Source organism: Salmo salar, chromosome ssa16 (assembly GCF_905237065.1).
Source record: "Salmo salar chromosome ssa16, Ssal_v3.1, whole genome shotgun sequence".
Classification (NCBI taxonomy): domain Eukaryota; kingdom Metazoa; phylum Chordata; class Actinopteri; order Salmoniformes; family Salmonidae; genus Salmo; species Salmo salar.
Genome location: NC_059457.1, coordinates 35,192,961 through 35,212,594, shown reverse-complemented (window position 1 = coordinate 35,212,594; position 19,634 = coordinate 35,192,961). Strand labels below are relative to the sequence as shown.

The following is a 19,634-nucleotide window of genomic DNA, read 5'->3' as shown; positions in this document are numbered from 1 at the left end:
AAAAAAAAGCCAGTAATAATACTGAGACATTTCTGTGTTACTTTATATACTCTCTGCTCTAATAAACAATGTTAACCAGGGGTGGTCTGTATGAGCACAGCGGTATAGCACCATGCTGTGTGCTCAGCTCACGCCATCTCCAGCTCCATCTCCAGCTCCACCTCCAGCTCCATCTCCAGCTCACGCCATCTCCATCTCCAGCTCACGCCATCTCCAGCTCCACCTCCAGCTCCATCTCCAGCTCACGCCATCTCCATCTCCAGCTCACGCCATCTCCAGCTCCAGCTCACGCCATCTCCATCTCCAGCTCCAACTCCAACTCACGCCATCTCCATCTCGATCTCCAGCTCCACCTCCAGCTCCACCTCCATCTCCAGCTCCAGCTCACGCCATCTCCAGCTCCAGCTCCAACTCACGCCATCTCCATCTCCAGCTCCAGCTCCAGCTCCAGCTCCAGCTCACGCCATCTCCAGCTCCAGCTCCAACTCCAACTCACGCCATCTCCATCTCCAGCTCCATCTCCAGCTCCAGCTCCAGCTCACGCCATCTCCAGCTCCAGCTCACGCCATCTCCAGCTCCAGCTCCAGCTCACGCCATCTCCAACTCACGCCATCTCCATCTCCAGCTCCAGCTCCACCTCCAACTCCACCTCCAGCTCCAGCTCACGCCATCTCCATCTCCAGCTCCAGCTCCAACTCACGCCATCTCCACCTCCAGCTCCAGCTCCAGCTCCAGCTCCGGCAGCATCAAGGAAAACCCTGGGTTACGGCTCTCTGACTCTGAAGAATGAGAGGAGAGAGGACCTGTTACGGCTTCATTGATATGGCCTGTACTGAGCTCCCTGTGTGGTTCATGTGAGGTGGCTCACCGGTGGTGGAGGGAGGTAGGTAACTCATTAGCGTGGTGTTGGTCCATTCATCCCTCACTTCTCTGATGAAAGAGGTAGATGTAAACAACACCATGGACTGGTGGTGATGATGTGTTTCAGTACCGGAACTTGTCGTTGAGCAGGGCATCGTCAGTGAGGCCACAGCATGAGAAGAAGTCCACCGCGTGCGTCTGTGTCAGCGTGAGAGAGGAACGCATCGTAGGCCCCACACACAGACTGGGTCTTCAGTAGCTGACCACCACAGAGGGACACAGAGAACAAAGGTACGCTTTTGAAATACTGCACCATCATCACAAACAGATGTTGATGGTAGAACTGGGATTGACATTTACAACCATGTGAAATATTGCAGTGTGAAAAGCTGTAAATCCTCTCATGGCCAGCAGGGGAGCTCTAACCACACACAGAGACAGAGCAGATCAGAGGTGCTGAGGGACTGTGGCAGCAGCCAGCGCTGCCTTGATTTGGCTGACACACCCTAGCTCCTGACATAATAACAGACTGCTGGTCCATAGTTAAAGAAAATTTACATTCTGTATAGTTCACTCTCTATGGTTACAGTAAACGGACCTTTCATTATGTATCACTTTTAGTTAGTAATATTGTTTTTAACTGGATTTGCCTACTATTCTTTCATCTTGCTCCTTCCTATTTTTCAAACCAGCATAGCCCAACATTACAGAGATAATTTCCCTAATTTCAGGTTCTCACTAAAGCAGGGTTTACATAGCTACTGGGAAACAATATATCCCACTGAGCTGAGAAACACATGCCCCAGCCCCACCTTACCTCTATGATGTGGTGACCCCCTCCACAGTTCCCATAGCGCTTCCTGGTAGCCATTAGAGATAACTGTAGCACCTTCTCTCCCGTTGACCTGAAAGGTAAAGGAGGTCAGTCGTTTTTTTTGTTTTTCAGTTAGTGTTATTTGTTGCTTTCACTCAATGTTGTCTTTCTGACTCATGTCCCTATTTCTGCCAATAGCCATTACTATAGCGGTAATGCACATGATGACCACTACTATCATCCCCATTACCAGTAATGCTCTTATTCTCTGCATCGTATGCATTAGTGATGACCCCCACCAGTTATGGTCATTAGCTAGCTAGCATCTATGCCTGAGTTGATCACTCTCTTTATGGCCATTAATGTCTCAGTTAATACTGATTGTTATGTCCATAAGTAACCGCTGGGGTAATACCAGGTTAAAAGCTTAATACTTCCACATTGGATTAATATTACTGTTTCTATTTTAGGAGCACATGCAATGGACTGGTGAGGGGCTAAAGCAGCAGAGCTGAACCACTCCTAAGCTGCAAACTCTCTTTTTCTCTCTGTCCTCAGGATTCACTTTACTGGACAAACTGTGAACGTGTGGAGGCTGGGATCAGAATGGCAGAGGGGGAGGTGGTGTGAGCCTGGCTGCCATGTTGAAGCCATTGGCATGGAGATAAGATGGGAGGGTGGGGGCAGCAGTGGAAAGGGAAGCAGTATGCCACTGCTGCTGCTGCTCTCTCATTGGGAGGTAATTACACACTACCTCCCTCACAGCGCAGCATTCAGTTCAGACATCCACTGGAAATAGACACAGGCGAGCTGAGAGAGGGTGTGGGAGGGATGCAGGCCACAAAGGGTGGGACCCAGACCTGATTTACAGAACGGGACTTATAATAACAAGGCCTCTTTCATTTTGAAGATTTAAATAAAAAAACTATTTTAAAAACCTGGAGGGAATCCACTCAGTCCAAGAGGAGAGGATGGATGGAAATGTGAATGCCTGCTAGCTAGACACGGTACCCAGTCTGTTCCCTATCCTAACTGGGTAATTGTGTTTTAGGGCATTTCCCGTATGGCCTTGAGGCTAAAACATTCAGTTTATTATGTCCTGCCTGAGTCATAAAAATGTGGGTTCAAATAGAATGTTTCAAAAATGGTTTATATAGTACCCCTCATTTTTTTAATGTGTAAAAACAGAGACAGGTTCTCTGGAATTGCTACGATGTTGACATAAGACTGAAAAATGAGAAATAACAGAAAACAGATTTGGGGAGAGAAATGCAGTTGAAGACACACAAGGAAATTATGTTTCTTTGACAAAACCTCAGCAAAAAGTTTAGTATCTCTATGTTTGAGGTGTAACCTGTCCAAAAACCCTATCACTTCATACTTGATCATATTCCTCCATTACATTTTGACTGTAATCATTTTCATTTTAGCACAGTATCGTATGTCCCTTTGTATCTGATATATTGCACTTGCCTTCATTTCATACTGCTACTCACAATGTCTTTAATTTGTACGCTGCAGCCCCTACGATGAGTGACTCAGCTCCCACGGCTGTGGGCAAGATCTGTTGTTCGTCTCCTGGAGCCTCTCTCTGTGCCCTCCTCTCCCGTGCCCTGGCCAGGAACTCCTCCAGCCCCATACAGAAGGTCTCCCACGCAGACGCAGACCTGCAGGGATGGAACACTGCACAGTTTAGACTCACAGAGATGGACTGACTCTGCCAAATAATCCTTCTACCATCAGAGGAATAAAGGAATAGCTAGGTAATAAGATGCTTATAAGACACTCTTAGAAGCTAGGCCTAAGAGAACTGACACTATGAAATACAGACTATTATACACGCTAATGAGACACACCGAGGCACACAAGATAGTAAACAAAACTATAAGGTTTTTCACTACAAACACAACCCGATGTGAAGCCATGTCTCTGACATGTCTGCGGACTGATAATTAATCAGCAAAATATTGTACTGCATTGAATGTCAGGGTTCTATACTATAATACTTTCATGCTCTGAGAGCTCTGAGCAGTAGTACTTCAGGTCTCTGGGACATCACATTATACTCAATTGTATTTCAGTGCTCAGAAATAGAGTAACTTCATACTGATCGGGATGGGTTTGTTTCTGCCTATGATAATGCCGTACTGCAGGCAAGAACTGGGCAGTGGGTGTTTTTATATGGGCTCTCCCTTCCAGGAAATGTCATCTCCAAATCATCAGTGCTGATGGTAATGGAACAGAGTTTCTAAACCCACAGGCGCAACATCGTAAGACTTCCAGGAAAGCTTGTGAAACAGACCAAACAGACCAAGCCGGGGTTTGGAGTTTGAGAAGTCAATGAGAGAATTCATTAGTTGTTCATTTTCTTGAAATCTAAAGGCACAACCTAGATCTGAGCCAATGTCTTAAGTAGTTGAACATGTTATAACTCCAACCTCGTGAAAGTGACAAACTGACGTTTTCATTTTCGTCAAAAACAACTTTATATTGAATGAATGCCTATGATTTGACAGCCTGCAAATGCGCAGTTTGGTGCGAGATGACCGTTAGACCCGATGACGTGTTTCTATGCATGAGTTCAGCTAGCCAACGTCGCCATGACACCGCCTACAAGTGTGATCGGGGATTTCTATTGGAGAAGCAGTTTTAGCCTATCTTCATACTGTACTGTATTTGGTAGTAGGGTCTGGTCTGCTCTACTGCAGGGGTGGGCTAAGTTCTAGGCGGACAAGTGAGAGCACTTGGCTGACAGCAGTGTCCTCACAGCCCCGTAATCTCATTATCTTTAATAGAGTAGCTCTTGTTAGCCAGGTCTAGCCTTGGGTTTACTTTGCCCTAATTTGTCATTCATGTCAATTAGAATCACATCAAAAGGCAGTGACACAACCTTACAGCTACCAACACACTCACACATGCACTCTCACACACGCACATACACTACCGTTCAAAGGTTTGGAGTCACTTAGAAATATCCTTGTTTTTGAAAGAAAATGACATTTTCTGTCCATTAAAATAACATAAAATTGATCCGAAATACAATGTAGACAATGTTAACGTTGTAAATGACTATTGTAGCTGGAAACGGCTGATTTTTTTAATGGAATATCTACATAGGCGTACAGAGGCCCATTATCAGCAAACATCGCTCCTGTGTTCCAATGGCACGTTGTGTTAGCTAATCCAAGTTTATCATTTTAAAAGACTAATTGATCATTAGAAAACCCTTTTGCAATTATGTTAGCACAGCTGAAATTTTTTGTCCCTGATTAAAGAAGCAATAAAACTGGCCTTCTTTAGACTAGTTGAGTATCTGGAGCATCAGCATTTGTGGGCTCGATTACAGGCTCAAAATGGCCAGAAACAAAGCACATTCTTTCTTATGCAGAGTTGCGAAGAAAAAGCCATATCTCAGACTGGCCAATAAAAAGAAAAGATTAAGATGGGCAAAAGAACACAGACACTGGACAAAGAAACTCTGCCTAGAAGGCCAGCATCCCGGAGTCACCTCTTCACTGTTGACGTTGAGACTGGTGTTTTGCTGGTACTATTTAATGAAGCTGCCAGTTGAGGACTTGTGAGACGTCTGTTTCGCAAACAAGACACTAATGTACTTGTCCTCTTGCTCAGTTGTGCGCCGGGGCCTCCAACTCCTCTTTCTATTCTCGTTATAGACAGTTTGCGCAGTTCTGTGAAGGTAGTAGTACACAGCGTTGTATGAGATCTTCAGTTTCTTGGCAATTTCTTGCATGGAATAGCCTTCATTTCTCAGAACAAGAATAGACTGATGAGTTTCAAAAGAAAGTTATTTGTTTCTGTTGCTGATAATGGGCCTCTGTACGCCTATTAAGATATTCCATAAAAAAATAAAAAAATACAACAACAAAAAATCAGTTTCCAGCTACAATAGTCATTTACAACATTAACAATGTCTACACTGTATTTTGGATCAATTTTATGTTATTTTAATAGACAAAAAATGTGCTTTTCTTTCAAACCAAGGACATTTCTAAGCAACCCCAAACTTTTGAACGGTAGTATATATGCGCACAAGGACACACACAAGCACAGCATATTGACACAGCAAGCTGACAACTCACAGTCCTAAGAACACACGGAGACCATTCTACAACTTACGTAATATACTCTAAGAGTACGATGCTACCCACCGGGCACAGACATCAGTTCAATGTCAAATTTTTTATTTACATTTGATTGAGTTGTCAACTAATGTGAATTCAAAGTGAAATCAACCCAAAAAATTATACAAATTCCAGAAATTCCTTTAGATTGATGACTTTTTGCAAATCCAACCAGTTTTCCATGTTGATTCAACCATATAATATAGATTTTTTTGTTGTTTCATTGACGTGGAAACAATGTTAATTCAACCAGTTTGTGCTCTTGTGGGTAACATCTAAACACATTTAAATAACTATCTTTAAACAAAAAGGGTATGTCTGCCATGCCCTGCTATTCCAGAGCAGGGGTCCCCTTCTGTTTGTAAGTGTCTTTCAGCCCATCCCATCTAAGGCATCATCCCATCTTGGCACCATCCCCATCAAGGCACCATCCAATTCTCTACGCTTTATGGTTCCCCTGAGGATCCACCTTTATACAGTATTCATCTATCTGTGGGACTGATTAACTAATTGAGTTGTTTAGAAATGGATGCCACAGAGCATTACTTATTAATAGACTTGGTGGTCACTTCAACCCTGTATTGAGACCAATAAATATAATTGCCATGGTACTCACTGCAGAAAAGCAGTGAGTACCATTTTGAGTAAATCCTTTATTTCATTCATTCGTTCATTTACTCTTTTGTTAATTCATTCATTGGTCTGTCTTAAATGCTTGTATTGTTAATGGTTGAGTACAGCGTTTCCCAAACTCGGTCCTTCTGACTCCAAGGGGTGCACGTTTTGGTTTTTGCCCTAGCATTACACAGCTGATTCAAATGATCAAAGCTTGATGATTAGTTGATTATTTGAATCAGCTGTGTAGTGTTACGGCAAAAACCAAAACGTGCACCCATGGGAGTCCCGAGGACCGAGTTTGGGAAACGCTGGATTAGTGAGACTGACTTTGGCATTCTAAGTCAGTGCTATATGGATCCATCATGTATTAGTGTGAACTCATGGATCAGCACCTGTGACGCTCGTCAAAAGGAGTAGACCAAGGTGCAGCGTGTCAACTGCTCATAATAAATACTTTATTTTAACTCAGAACACTATACAAAACAAACAAACCACGGAAAAAACGAATGTCACGTTCTGCAGGCTACTAAGCTGTGCAAAAACAAGATCCCACAAAAAAAAACATAGAAATAGAAAACTAGAACCTAAACATAGAAATACAAAACATAGAAAAACACCCCCTGTCACGCCCTGACCACTCTACCATAGAAAATAACAGCTTACCATCGTCAGGACGTGACAGTATCCTTGAAAGAGCAGTACATCTGACAATACCAAGAAGAGCTTTGAGAAATCAGCAGTACTACAGTACTATAAACCAATGTAACAGTGGGTCAGCAGCAGTGCAATGTGGTGCATGAGCTACTGTAGTATTGTACCTGGGCTCTGTGCACTCCTTGACTTCTTCATGGTCATCCGAGCTGTCTGAACTGTCTTCTGATTCACTGAACACTTGGAGGTATCGCCCCTCTGATTCTCTATGCCCATTTACCACTGCAGGGACAGGGGAGCTCACAGGTTCCCCTCGAAAACTGGGCGGTGTTCTGCTTCTGTACTCTACTAAAACATCTGGAGAGAGACGAGCAGGGGGAGAAAGAGAGAGGGGCAAGTGGAGAGAGAGGGGGGCAGGGGGAGAGAGAGAGAGAGAGAGAGAGAGAGAGAGAAAGAAAGAAAGAGAGAGAAAGAGGAGCAGTGGAAAGAGTGTAGGAGCAGTGTAAAGAGAGAAAGAGAGAGGAGCAGGGGGAGAGAGAGAGAGGAGCAGTGTCAAGAGAGATGGGAGCAGGAGGAGAGAGAGACACACAGATTGTACTCCTTATGGACTCAAATGGGAAATATATACAAGAAAACCACTTTTTCCAGAACACAGTGTCTAAACTCTGGTGTCCAAACACTCAGCGCACCCTAGACCTTCTGTCTGAGGACCAACTAGGGTCACCTAGCCACATAATAATACACACAGGCACAAACGACCTGAGAGCACAGTGATAGAAAAAAGTGATAGAAAAAAACATGTGGTTATCTCCACCCTGCTACCACAAAAAGACTTCCACCGTGCTACCGTACAGCGGGTAAATGCAACTATTTCCCATGACTGTGCCTCAAAACCAAATGTTTACTTGGCCCACCACTCCACCCTGGACTTGAACAGCCTTTATGACCAGGTACACCTATACAAGGCAGCAGTGCCCACCTTCGCCCGGACCCTAAAGGACATCGCTCTCAAACGCAGCCCCAACACTTCACACAGCAGCAACAGCTCAATTGACACCCCGCCCCAACCAGCAAGAGAGTGTCTCTCCCAGACCTGCGGGACCCCCCCACACAGAGAGGACCATTAAGAATGAGAGTTCTGAGACAAGTAAAGGCTAGAGGCGGGAGGAATATTACTGACGATGATATGACAAATATGCAAAAAATCTGCGGAAAAGACAAAGGGGAGAAAATATGGAATATCATAATGAAAACTGAAGTACGGTGCATTTGGAAAGTATTCAGACTCATTTTGTTACGTTAAAGCCTTATTCTAAAATTGATGAAATTATTTTATTTTCATCTTATTTTCATCAATCTACACACAATACCCCATAATGACAAAGTGAAAACAGGTTTTTAGAAATGTTTTCAAATGAATTAAAAACGAAAAACTGAAATACCTTAATTTCATAAGTTTTCAGACCCTTTACTCTGAGACTCGAAATTCAGCTCAGGTGCATCCTGTTTCCATTGATCATCCTTGAGATGTTTCTACAACTGGATTGGAGTCCACCTGTGGTAAATTCAATTGATTGGACATGATTTGTAAAGGTACCTGTCTATATAAGGTCCCACAGTTGACAGTGCATGTCAGTGCAAAAAAATAAGCCATGAGGTTGAAGGAATCGTCCGTAGAGCTCCAAGACAGGATCGTGAGCTCCGCGACAGAATTGTGGTCTGGCCCTACATCCAGACCACAACACCAACAGCCACATCCACACACCAACCCCAATCAATCAACACCCCCCCAAGTCAACCATGCCCACACCTCATTTAGGCCCCCTCAGATCAGACCTTTGCCCCTCCTGCCCACCCCATGCCCCCCACCCCCGCAAAGAGGGCCTCAACATGGAAGTCACACTTACGCCCAGGCCATGAGCAGGCAAACAGGCCCAACCCCCACTCTTACACTAGTCCAAGCCAATTTCATGTACCAGATGCTCAGCAGGCTCTGCTCACACTTACTGGCCTGAGGCCAAACCACACGACCAACAACATTGGACACTTTATAGAACACAAAGCTATCACTATCTCATCCTGGAATATCCAAGGCCTGAGGTCATCTGCCTATGGCCTAAAGAGCAGGAACCTGGACTTCACCAAAGAAATCGGAAATACAGACATTGTCATCCTACAAGAAACATGGTATAGAGGAGACGGACCCACTGGTTGCCCTCTAGGTTACAGAGAGCTGGTAGTCCCATCCACCAAACTACCAGGTGTGAAACAAGGAAGGGACTCAGGGGGTATGCTAATTTGGTATAAAGCAGACCTAACTCACTCTATTAAATGAATCAAAACAGGAACATTTTACATCTGGCTAGAAATTAATAAGCAAATGATCCCAACAAGAACATTTCCTCCTGTGTGCTACCTATATCCCCCAACTAGAATCCCCATATTTTAATGAAGACAGCTTCTCCATCCTGGAGGGGGAAATCAATAATTTCCAGGGCCAGGGACATGGGGACCTAAATGCCAGAATCGGACAAGAACGTGACACCCTCAGCACACAGGGGGACAAACACCTGCCTGGAGGTGACAGCATTTCCTCCCCCATTTGCCCCCCTAGGCACAACTATGACAACATAACCAACAAAAACAGGTCACAACTCCTGCAGCTCTGTCGCACGCTGGGTATGTACATAGTCAATGGTAGGCTTCGAGGGGACTGGTAGGTACACCTATAGCTCATCTCTTGGCAGTAGTACTGTAGACTACTTTATCACTGACCTCAACGCAGGGTCTCCCAGAGCATTCACAGTCAGCCCACTGACACCCCTATCAGATCACAGCAAAATCACAGTCTACTTGAACAGAGCAATATTCAACCATGAGGCATCAACTCCAAAGGAACTGAGTAATATTAAGAAACGCTATAGATGGAAGGAATGTACCAAAAAACAATTAGGCAACAACAAATTCAATCCCTTTTAGACATCTTCCTGGACAAAACGTTCCACTGTAATAGTGAAGGTGTAAACTTGGCAGTAGAAAATCTCAACAGTATATTTGACCTCTCAGCTTCCCTATCAAATCAAAAAATTCAAACAGAAAACCCAAGAAAATTAACAACAATGACAAATGGTTTAATGAAGAATGAAAAAACCTAAGAAAGAAATTGAGAAACCTGTCCAACCAAAAACATAGAGACCCAGAAAACCTGAGTCTATGCCTTCACTATGGTGAATTACAAAAACAATACAGAAATACACTATGGAAAAAGAAGGAACAGCACATAAGAAATCAGCTCAATGTAACTGACGAACCCAGATCATCACCTATCCTCCAACAAATTTCACAGTGGGTGCGAGACACTGTGGCTTGTAGGTCTCTCCAGGTCTCGCACCCACTGTGAAATTTGGTGGAGGATCGGTGATGATCTGGGGGTGCTTCAGCAAGGCTGGAATTGGGCAGATTTGTCTTTGTGAAGGACGCATGAATCAAGCCACGTACAACACCAAATAATGCATGCAAAGCAGAATTAGGCCGATTCCCACTAATTATCAAAATCCAGAAAAGAGCCGTTAAATTCTACAACCACTTAAAAGGAAGCGATTCCAAAACCTTCCATAACAAAGCCATCACCTACAGAGAGATGAACCTGGAGAAGAGTCCCCTAAGCAAGCTGGTCCTGGGGCTCTGTTCACAAACACAAACAGACCCCACAGAGCCCCAGGACAGCAACACAACCAAATCATGAAAAAACAAAAAGACAATTGCTTGACACATTGGAAAGAATTCCCCAAAAAACTGAGCAAACTAGAATGCTATTTGTCCTAAACAGAGAGTACACCGTGTTAGAATACCTGACCACTGTGACTGACCAAAACTTAAGGAAAGCTTTGACTATGTCCAGACTCAGTGAGCATAGCCTTGCTATTGAGAAAGGCCACTGTAGGCAGACCTGGCTCTCAAGAGAAGACAGGCTATGTGCACACAGCCCAGAAACTTAGGTGGAAACTGAGCTGCACTTCCTAACCTCATGCCAAATGTATGACCCTATTAGAGATACATATTTCCCTCAGATTACACAGATCCACAAAGAATTTGAAAACAAACCCAATTTTGATAACCCCCTTATCTACTGGGTGAAATACCACAGTGTGCCATCACAGCAGCAAGATTTGTGACCTGTTGCCACAAGAAAACGGCAACCAGTGAAGAACAAACACCATTGTAAATACAACCCATATTTATGTTATTTATTTTACCTTTTGTAATAATTTGCAAATCGTTATAACTGTATATAAAGTTGAAGTCGGAAGTTTACATACACCTTAGCCAAATACATTTAACTTCTATGGGCTAGGTGGGATGTGACCGTCCCACCTGCAGGACACACTATTCAACAGCCAGTGAAATAGCATGGCGCGAAATACAAAACAGCAAAAATCTCATAATTTCATTTTCTCAAACAATCAACTATTTTACACCATTTTAAAGATAAACTTCTCGTTAATCTAACCACATTGTCTGATTTCAAAAAGGCTTTACGGCGAAAGCATAAAATTAGATTATGTTAGGACAAACTTCACAAGAAAAACCACACAGCCATTTTCCAAGCAAGGACATGCATCACAAAAACCAAAAATACAGCTAAAATATTCACTAACCTTCGATGATCTTCATCAGATGGCACTCATAGGACTTCATGTTACACAATACCTGTATGTTTTGCTCGATAAAGTTCATATTTATATCCAAAAACCCCATTTTACATTGGCGCGTGATGTTCAGAAAATGTATTCCCACCAAAACTACCGGTGAATGTGCACATCAATTTACAAAAATACTCATCATAAACGTTGATAAAATTTACAGCAGTTATTGAAAGAATAAAATATATACTTCTCCTTAATGCAACCGCTGTGTCAGATTTTAAAATAGCTTTACAGAGAAAGCACATTTTTCAATATTCTGAGTACATAGCTCAACCATCAAAGCAAGCTATACAGATACCCGCCAAGTTCTGGGGTCAACTAAACTCAGAATTAGTATTAGAAATATTCTCTTACCTTTGCTGATCTTCGTCAGAATGCACTACCAGGACTCCTACTTACACAAGAAATGTTATTTTTGTTCGAAATACTCCATATTTATGTCCAAATAACTCCGTTTTGTTCGTGTGTTCAGATCACTATCCAAAGGCATAATGTGCGAGCGCAGTACCAGAGACGAAAAGTCAAATAGTTCCATTACCGTTCGTAGAAACATGTCAGACGTTGTTTACAATCAATCCTTTGGGTCTTTTTAACATAAAACGTCGATAATATTCCAACCGGGCGTATTCATTCAAGAAGAAAAAGAAGGAGGGGCGCGCTGGCAGGCTCGCGCATCACCAAGTCCTTTGTCCTCAGGCAGTCCACACATTGACTGAGCTCCTATTTTCTGCCCAGTAACAGGAGAAGGATGAAACACGTTTCTAAAGGCTGTTGACAGCCAATGGAAGCCTTAGGAAGTGCAACGTGATCCCACAGACACCGTAGTTTCGATAGGGATTCAAAAGAAGAACTACAATTCTCAGATTTCCCACTTCCTGGTTGGATTTTTCTCAGGTTTTTGCCTGCCATATGAGTTCTGTTATACTCGCAGACATCATTCAAACAGTTTTAGAAACTTCAGAGTGTTTTCTATCCAAATCTACTAATAATATGCAAATATTTGACCCGATTATTAGGCAGTTTACTCTGGGCACGCTTTTCATCCGAAAATGAAAATACTGCCCCCTATACCTTAAAAAGTTAATCTCAGTTTTCACAATTCCTGACATTTAATCCTTTTAAAAATTCCCTCTCTTAGGTCAGTTAGGATCACCACTTTATTTTAAGAATGTGAAATAACAGAATAATAATAGAGAGAATGATTTATTTCAGCTTTTATTTCTTTCATCACATTCCCAGTGGGTTAGATGTTTACATACACTCAATTAGTATTTGGTAGCATTGCCTTTAAATTGTTTAACTTGTTTTACTGTAGATATAGATACTTTTGTACCCGTTTCCTCCAGCATCTTCACAAGGTCCTTTGCTGTTGTTCTGGGATTGATTTGCACTTTTTGCACCAAAGTACGTTCATCTCTAGGAGACAGAACACGTCTCCTTCCTGAGCGGTATGACCGCTGCGTGGTCCCATGTAGTTTATACTTGCGTATTATTGTTTGTACAGATGAACGTGGTACCTTCAGGCATTTGGAAATTGCTCCCAAGGATGAACCAGACTTGTGGAGGTCTACAATTTTTTTCTGTTTTCTTTTGATTTTCCCATGATGTCAAGCAAAGAGGCACTGAGTTTGAAGGTAGGCTTTGAAATACATCCACAGGTACACCTCCAATTGACTCAAATTATGTCAATTAGCCTATCAGAAGCTTCTAAAGCCATGACATCATTTTCTGGAATTTTCCAAGCTGTTAAAAGGCACAGTCAACTTAGTGTATGTAAACTTCTGACCCACTGGAATTGTGATACAGTGAAATAATCTGTCTGTAAACAATTGTTGGAAAAATTACTTGTGTCATGCACAAAGTAGATGTCCTAACCGACTTGCCAAAACTATAGTTTGTTAACAAGAAAATTGTGGAGTGGTTGAAAAACGAGTTTTAATGACTCCAACCGAAGTGTATGTAAACTTCCGACTTCAACTGTAATATGACATTTGAAATGTCTTTATCTTTTGGAACTTCTGTGAGTGTAATGTTAACTGTTCATTTTTATTGTTTATTTCACTTTGGTTTACTATCTTCTTCACTTGCTTTGGCAATGTTAACATATGTTTCCCATGCCAATAAAGCCCCTTGAATTGAATTTAAATTGAGAGAGGAGCAGGGGGAGAGAGAGAAAGGGGAGTAGGGGTAGAGAGAGAGAGAGAGAGAGGGGAGCAGGGGGAGAGAGAGAGAGGAGCAGGGGGAGAGCGAGTTAGTGAGACAGAGAAATGGAGCAGGACATTAATAGAACAGAGAATTCTGATGTCTATAACCAAAGAAGGCCACTTTAACTGTGTGAATAATAACCATACTGTAGAAAATCAAGTATACCTGACTGTTGCCTGAGCAGGATAATCGTGTGCGTTCCATGGCTGTGTACCGTGTCATGGACGTCTCGAGGGCCAACAACAGGGAGAGACACATCAAACAGAGCAACCACTGAACACAGGATATCCGTATTATCTACCTATAGACAAAAACACACACATACACACATAGAGTACTGTTACAAAACATATTATAGTCATATTCAGAAACAGGAATGAAGAAATAGCCATTGTCATATCCTCCCCTTCCAAGACACTGATATTTTGCAGGATTTGAAAGCATAATCAATTAAAAATGAGAGTTCTGAGACAAGTAATGCAAAAAAATTGCGGAAAAGACTGAGGGGAGAAAATATGGAATATCATAATGAAAACCGAAGTACAGTGCATTTGGAAAGTATTCAAACTCATTTTGTTACGTTACAGCCTTATTCTAAAATTGATGAAATTATTTTTTCCCTCATCAATCTACACACAATACCCCAAAATGACAAAGTGAAAAGATGTTTTTAGAAAAGTTTGCAAATTAATTAAAAATAAAAACTGAAATACCTTATTTTCATAAATATTCAGACCCTTTGCTATGAGACTCGAAATTGAGCTCAGGTGCATCCTGTTTCCATTGATCATCCTTGAGATGTTTCTACAACTTGATTGGAGTCCACCTGTGGTAAATTCAATTGATTGGACATGATTTGGATAGGCACCTGTCTATATAAGGTCCCATAGACAGTGCATTTCAGTGCAAAAAACAATCCATGAGGTCGAAGGAATTGTCCATAGAGCTCCGAGACAGGATTGCGTTGAGGCACAGATCTAGGGAAGGGTACCAACAAAAATTATGCAGCATTGAAGGTCCCAAAGAACGCAGTGGCCTCCATCATTCTTAAATGGAAGTAGTTTGGAACCACCAAGACTCTACCTAGAGCTGCCTGCCCGGTCAAACTGAGCAATCGGAGGAGAAGGGCCTTAGTCAGGGAGGTGACCAATAACCCGATGGTCACTTTACAGAGCTCCAGAGTCCCTCTGTGGAGATGGGAGAACCTTCCAGAAGGACAACCATCTCTAAAGCACTCCACCAATCAGGACTTTATGGTAGAGTGGCCAGACGGAAGCCACTCCTCAGTAAAAAGCACATGACAGCCCGTTTGGAGTTTGCCAAAAGGTACCTAAAGACTCTCAGACCATGAGAAACAAGATTCTCTGGTCTGATAAAACCAAAATGTACCTATTTGGCCTTTATGCCAAGCGTCACGTCTGTAGGAAACCTGGCACTGGCACCATCCCTACGGTGAAGCGTGGTGATGTTAGCATCTTGCTGTGTGGATGTTTTTCAACAGCAAGGACAGGGAGTCTAGTCAGGATCGCGGGAAAGATGAACGGAGCAAAAGTACAGAGATCCTTGATGGAAACCTGCTCCAGAGCACTCCGGACCTTAGACTGTGTGCCAAGCTTGTAGCGTCATACCCAAGAAGACTCGAGGCTGTAAGCACTGCCAAAGGTGCTTCACCAAAGTACTGAGTAAAGGGCCTGAATACTTATGTAAATTCTCCCTCTTAAATTGTTTTGTTTAATAAATTTCGGGTCCAGAAGATACACGTTCATTCTCCAAATTCTGTCCCTAAGTGTATTTTATATTGGTGTAATTAAACATGATACCGGAGAATGATCCGATATCACTATTTCATGAATTCTTGAATCCAGTAAATTGTTGAGTGCATTTTTGGAAATAATTGTGCCTTTTTTATTACTGCATCTGTCAATCCTATTGATGTATAATTTAGGTCACCTGATAAAATCATAGTCCCTGTCTGGATTTGTTCTAAAATAGATTAAATTCTATCTGAAAACATCAGATTTTCCCCTGGTGGGATATACAAGGAAATCAATGTGTATTTTTCACCATGTAAGGTACAATTCAACATTACAAAATGGCCTTGTTGGTCCATGTGCTGGGATATAATGGAAAATTGGGTTTTGTTATTTATCAGGATGCCTACACCTCTGCTGCTTCTACATTAGGTGGCAGCAAAGGCCTCAACAACCCAGCTCGTCTTTAAATGTTCAATTTCTCTCTTTTTTTAAATGTAACTCTTGCAAGAAAACCACATCTGCTGACAATCTCTTTAAGTGTTCGAGAACCATATACTTTTTCTCCCATCATGGAGCCAGTGCACATTCCATGTGATAAGTTGGATTTCTGTCTATCATTGAAGAACCAAGTAAAACATTTTAGCAGACATTACATGTTTGGGCGGTGGGCATTCCATAAAATGGGAGGATCATATTATTAATACATAGTTATTGTATACATTACATATATAGAGTGTGTGTGCATTTGAGCAGACATTTAACAAAAAACACAACAAAAAAACGAAGAAAAGTAAGTCTTTGTACTTGAGGAGCTACGCCTTTTTAGGGCCAACTCCTCTCCTAATGTACCAAACCTGTGGATACATACACCAATTGTACATACATTTGAAGAAAAAAACTGCCACTTAAGTACTGTTTGTTTGTTTTACCTTATAAATTAAAGTATAGTGGCTGGTGGGGGTCTACTTGGGTTTAGTGGGTCCTCCGATAGACTGAAATGGGATGAGTGGAGGACCCACGCACACCTCAGAGAAGTGTCTGATGCTTTCCCAGTCACCCCATCTGTAACGGTTGTCGTCGGGAATGGAGGACCAAAACGCAGTAGGAATGTGGATGCTCATCTTGTATTTATTTTAAATCAAGGGAACACCAAAATAACAACGCACGAACAACAAAACAGTCTTGTCATGCTCACACAGGCAAAACAAGAAACAATCTCCCACAATACTACACCAAACAATTACCCATATATAGGACTCTCAATCAGAGGCAACGAGAAAGCACGTGCCTCCAATTGAGAGTCCAACCCCCCATTAACCTACACATAGAAATACCACAAACCAGAAAGAACATAGAAATACAAAACATAGACCAAAACCCGGAAATAATAAATCAAACACCCTACTATTTAAAATCACCACCCCGAACCACATAAACAAAATACCCTCTGCCACGTCCTGACCTAACTACAATAACAAATAACCCTTATACTGGTCAGGACGTGACACCATCCCAATCCCCCGGACATAGACCCTCTCCCTTCTTACTAATAACCACCATTAAAATACATATTTTCCAGATGTTGAAATCAGGTTAATTTTCGGTTCTGATTGGACGTTGAAAATACGTAATTTCTGGATGTTTTAAATCAGGTTCATTTTCAGTTCTGAATGAAAGTTGAAAATATGTAATTTATAGACATCTATGTTTGGATCAAATCAAGGCCGGTCCGAACCGCAACAAATCTGAACCAAACACAGACGTCTAATATTTGGGCCAAATCAAGACCGGGCCAAATCAAGACTGGTCCAGACCGGACCAAATCTGAAGTAAACATAGACATCTATGACTGGTTCAGATTTGGTCCGGAACAGTCCAGAGAGGACCAAAGAAACTGGGATGTAGCCTACAGTGTCGACCGAAATGTAATTTTCTGAATGTCCATTTATGTGGTAGGCCTAACGTTTGTAAAACACCAACAACAAAAAAGACAGCTGAAAAGACATTGGCGTCGGTCCGTGCTTACTGGGGTATAGCCTACAGTGTCAGCCACAATGGAATCTTATGAATGCTTTGTAAAACAGGCACTTGCATTGGCTTTTTTAGTCCTGATTCCTGTGATCAATTACTTGGGCTATTTAATCTCTGAATATCAGCTACCCAACTTTACAGGAGTTATCCTGAGCCTATTTGCAATGAGAATCATTGTGTTTACACAGTGGGAAATGTAGAAGTATTTTATTTTGGGCTATGATCAGCTCGTTAAAAATGAATGGATACAAACTTCATACCACTGATCATTACATTTTAGCCCATGGGGTGAAACAGCTCCATTCCATATTGTCCATTTTACTTTGACCTGTCCTGTTTTTAGGATGTGTTTGTTAACATGTCAACACATGTTTTATTTGATTGGGTGCCAGGTTAGGCTATTTGGTTGGAGAAATGTGCAGGATGTAAAAAGTGTCTGTCTCATTACATTGTCATACATTTAGGCCACAGAAAAGGCCACATACTCTTTTTACCATAGACATGTTTCGTGTTAGATTCTTTTTTTAGGGAACATTGGTGGATCGCCGCACCAAGGACAGACTTGGCTACACAACCATACAGTATCTTCTGATGTGAGAAGGGCAGGTTTTCTATATGTTGCATCTTGGTTGCTCAGCAACACATTCACAGAGCCAGGCATTACTGTCCTGTTTAGTTGTCCCAGAAGAGTAGATGCATTTGGACTATCAATCTATAATGCATCTGATTGCCTGTGACAGGAATTAATCATAGAGTCTGTGGGTATGATGAGACTTCTGTTGTTTCCAGCAGAAGTGGAGTGCTATGGCGGGGAGGGGATGGGTAGAGATACACACAATATCTTCAATGTGATTGAGGTATATGTCTAGAAGGTCGAAGGGTGCAGGGAGTGGATGGGGTTGCTAGTACCTGTGGAACGAGCTCAGGGGCATCACTGGATCCCAGCAGCTCATGGAAGTCAACTGTCATCTATTTGGGCTTGAATTTCACTGTGTGGAGACGGACCACACAACCATCCATATTCACAGGCTCTTCATTTACCCTGCAGGAATACCTGCTATGTTATCATTCAAGTAGAAGCTTAGCTAACAGCTTGCCTGGTCTCCCAGATCTGTTTGTGCTACCTTGCCACTTCTGCCAATGACCATGTGAATTAGCAACGCATCACAACACAGATCTGTGACCACTGGCTATCATTGTTTCCTACACTGTGTGCTACGAGCTATGTCACTTACCTGCCTGTTGCTGGTAGCCTACAAAAACGTCTCTGTTATGTTATGGTAACTATGGAAACACTGTATTGACCTGTGCCTTCTGGGAATTGAAGTCTTATACATTTTACACAGCAACAAATATGGTAAAGAATCGTACTAGAATCTCACTGAGACGAAGATGTGATTTTTGAACTTTAAATTTTTTACCAGGTTGTCATGGGATCAGATAGCAATAATAGTGTAGTCATGCAACCTCACGTTTGCATTTTTTCTTCATTAAAATAGCAAATGTATAAAAGTATAAATGCAATATATATTGCCTCATTCAAAACAACTGGGAACTGGGAGCTCAGAAATCTCCGACTTCCGACATCAGTGCGTTCACGTCAACTGGGAGAAAATGTTTGGACGGTCATCCAACTCGGAATTATATGTCGGAAACTCGGGCATCTTTCTAGAGCGCCGACTTTCCGACCAGAAGATCACTGACCTATTTTTTGGAGTTCGTAGTTTTCTTGAAAGCACCATACCACAAAACCAAATTTCCCCAACAAGCACCAAAGTGATCGTCATGAGAAGTAACAAGGTTTGTCTCTTTGCCTTGCGATTGGCTGTGGTCGTTATGAAAAGGGTGTGGC

General features: G+C 42.3%; 1 protein-coding gene across 3 annotated transcripts; it reads right to left on the bottom strand.

Moving 5' to 3' along the window:
- Positions 1–673: 673 nt before the first annotated feature.
- LOC106573800 (uncharacterized) lies at positions 674–19,604 on the bottom strand. 3 transcript variants are annotated; one of them, XR_006759745.1, is made up of 8 exons: positions 19,018–19,067; positions 18,692–18,824; positions 14,163–14,298; positions 7,254–7,443; positions 3,172–3,342; positions 1,679–1,766; positions 869–1,120; positions 674–779 (listed from the first exon to the last, which is right to left on the bottom strand). XR_006759745.1 is itself a non-coding variant. In XM_014149150.2 (7 exons), the coding sequence occupies exons 2-7, from the start codon at positions 18,749–18,751 to the stop codon at positions 1,019–1,021; spliced, it is 747 nt and encodes a 248-aa protein (XP_014004625.1). In that variant the 5' UTR covers positions 18,752–18,824; positions 19,487–19,604; the 3' UTR covers positions 822–1,018. The 3 variants fall into 3 exon arrangements, 2 of the variants coding, with proteins under 2 accessions (XP_014004625.1, XP_045553159.1); XM_014149150.2 differs by lacking the exons at positions 674–779; positions 19,018–19,067 and adding an exon at positions 19,487–19,604 and having other exon boundaries at positions 822–1,120; XM_045697203.1 differs by lacking the exon at positions 674–779 and having other exon boundaries at positions 822–1,120.
- Positions 19,605–19,634: the final 30 nt, after the last annotated feature.

What these genes read in the sequence shown, in the direction of transcription:
- LOC106573800 (XM_014149150.2), bottom strand. Translation starts at nt 18,751, where the DNA reads ATGACAGTTGACTTCCATGAGCTGCTGGGATCCAGTGATGCCCCTGAG. An exon ending in CCTGCTCAGGCAACAGTCAG is followed by an intron (nt 7,444 to 14,162) that starts GTATACTTGATT and finishes GTCTCTCTCCAG; the next exon opens with ATGTTTTAGTAGAGTACAGA. An exon ending in GCGTACAAATTAAAGACATT is followed by an intron (nt 1,767 to 3,171) that starts GTGAGTAGCAGT and finishes TTTACCTTTCAG; the next exon opens with GTCAACGGGAGAGAAGGTGC.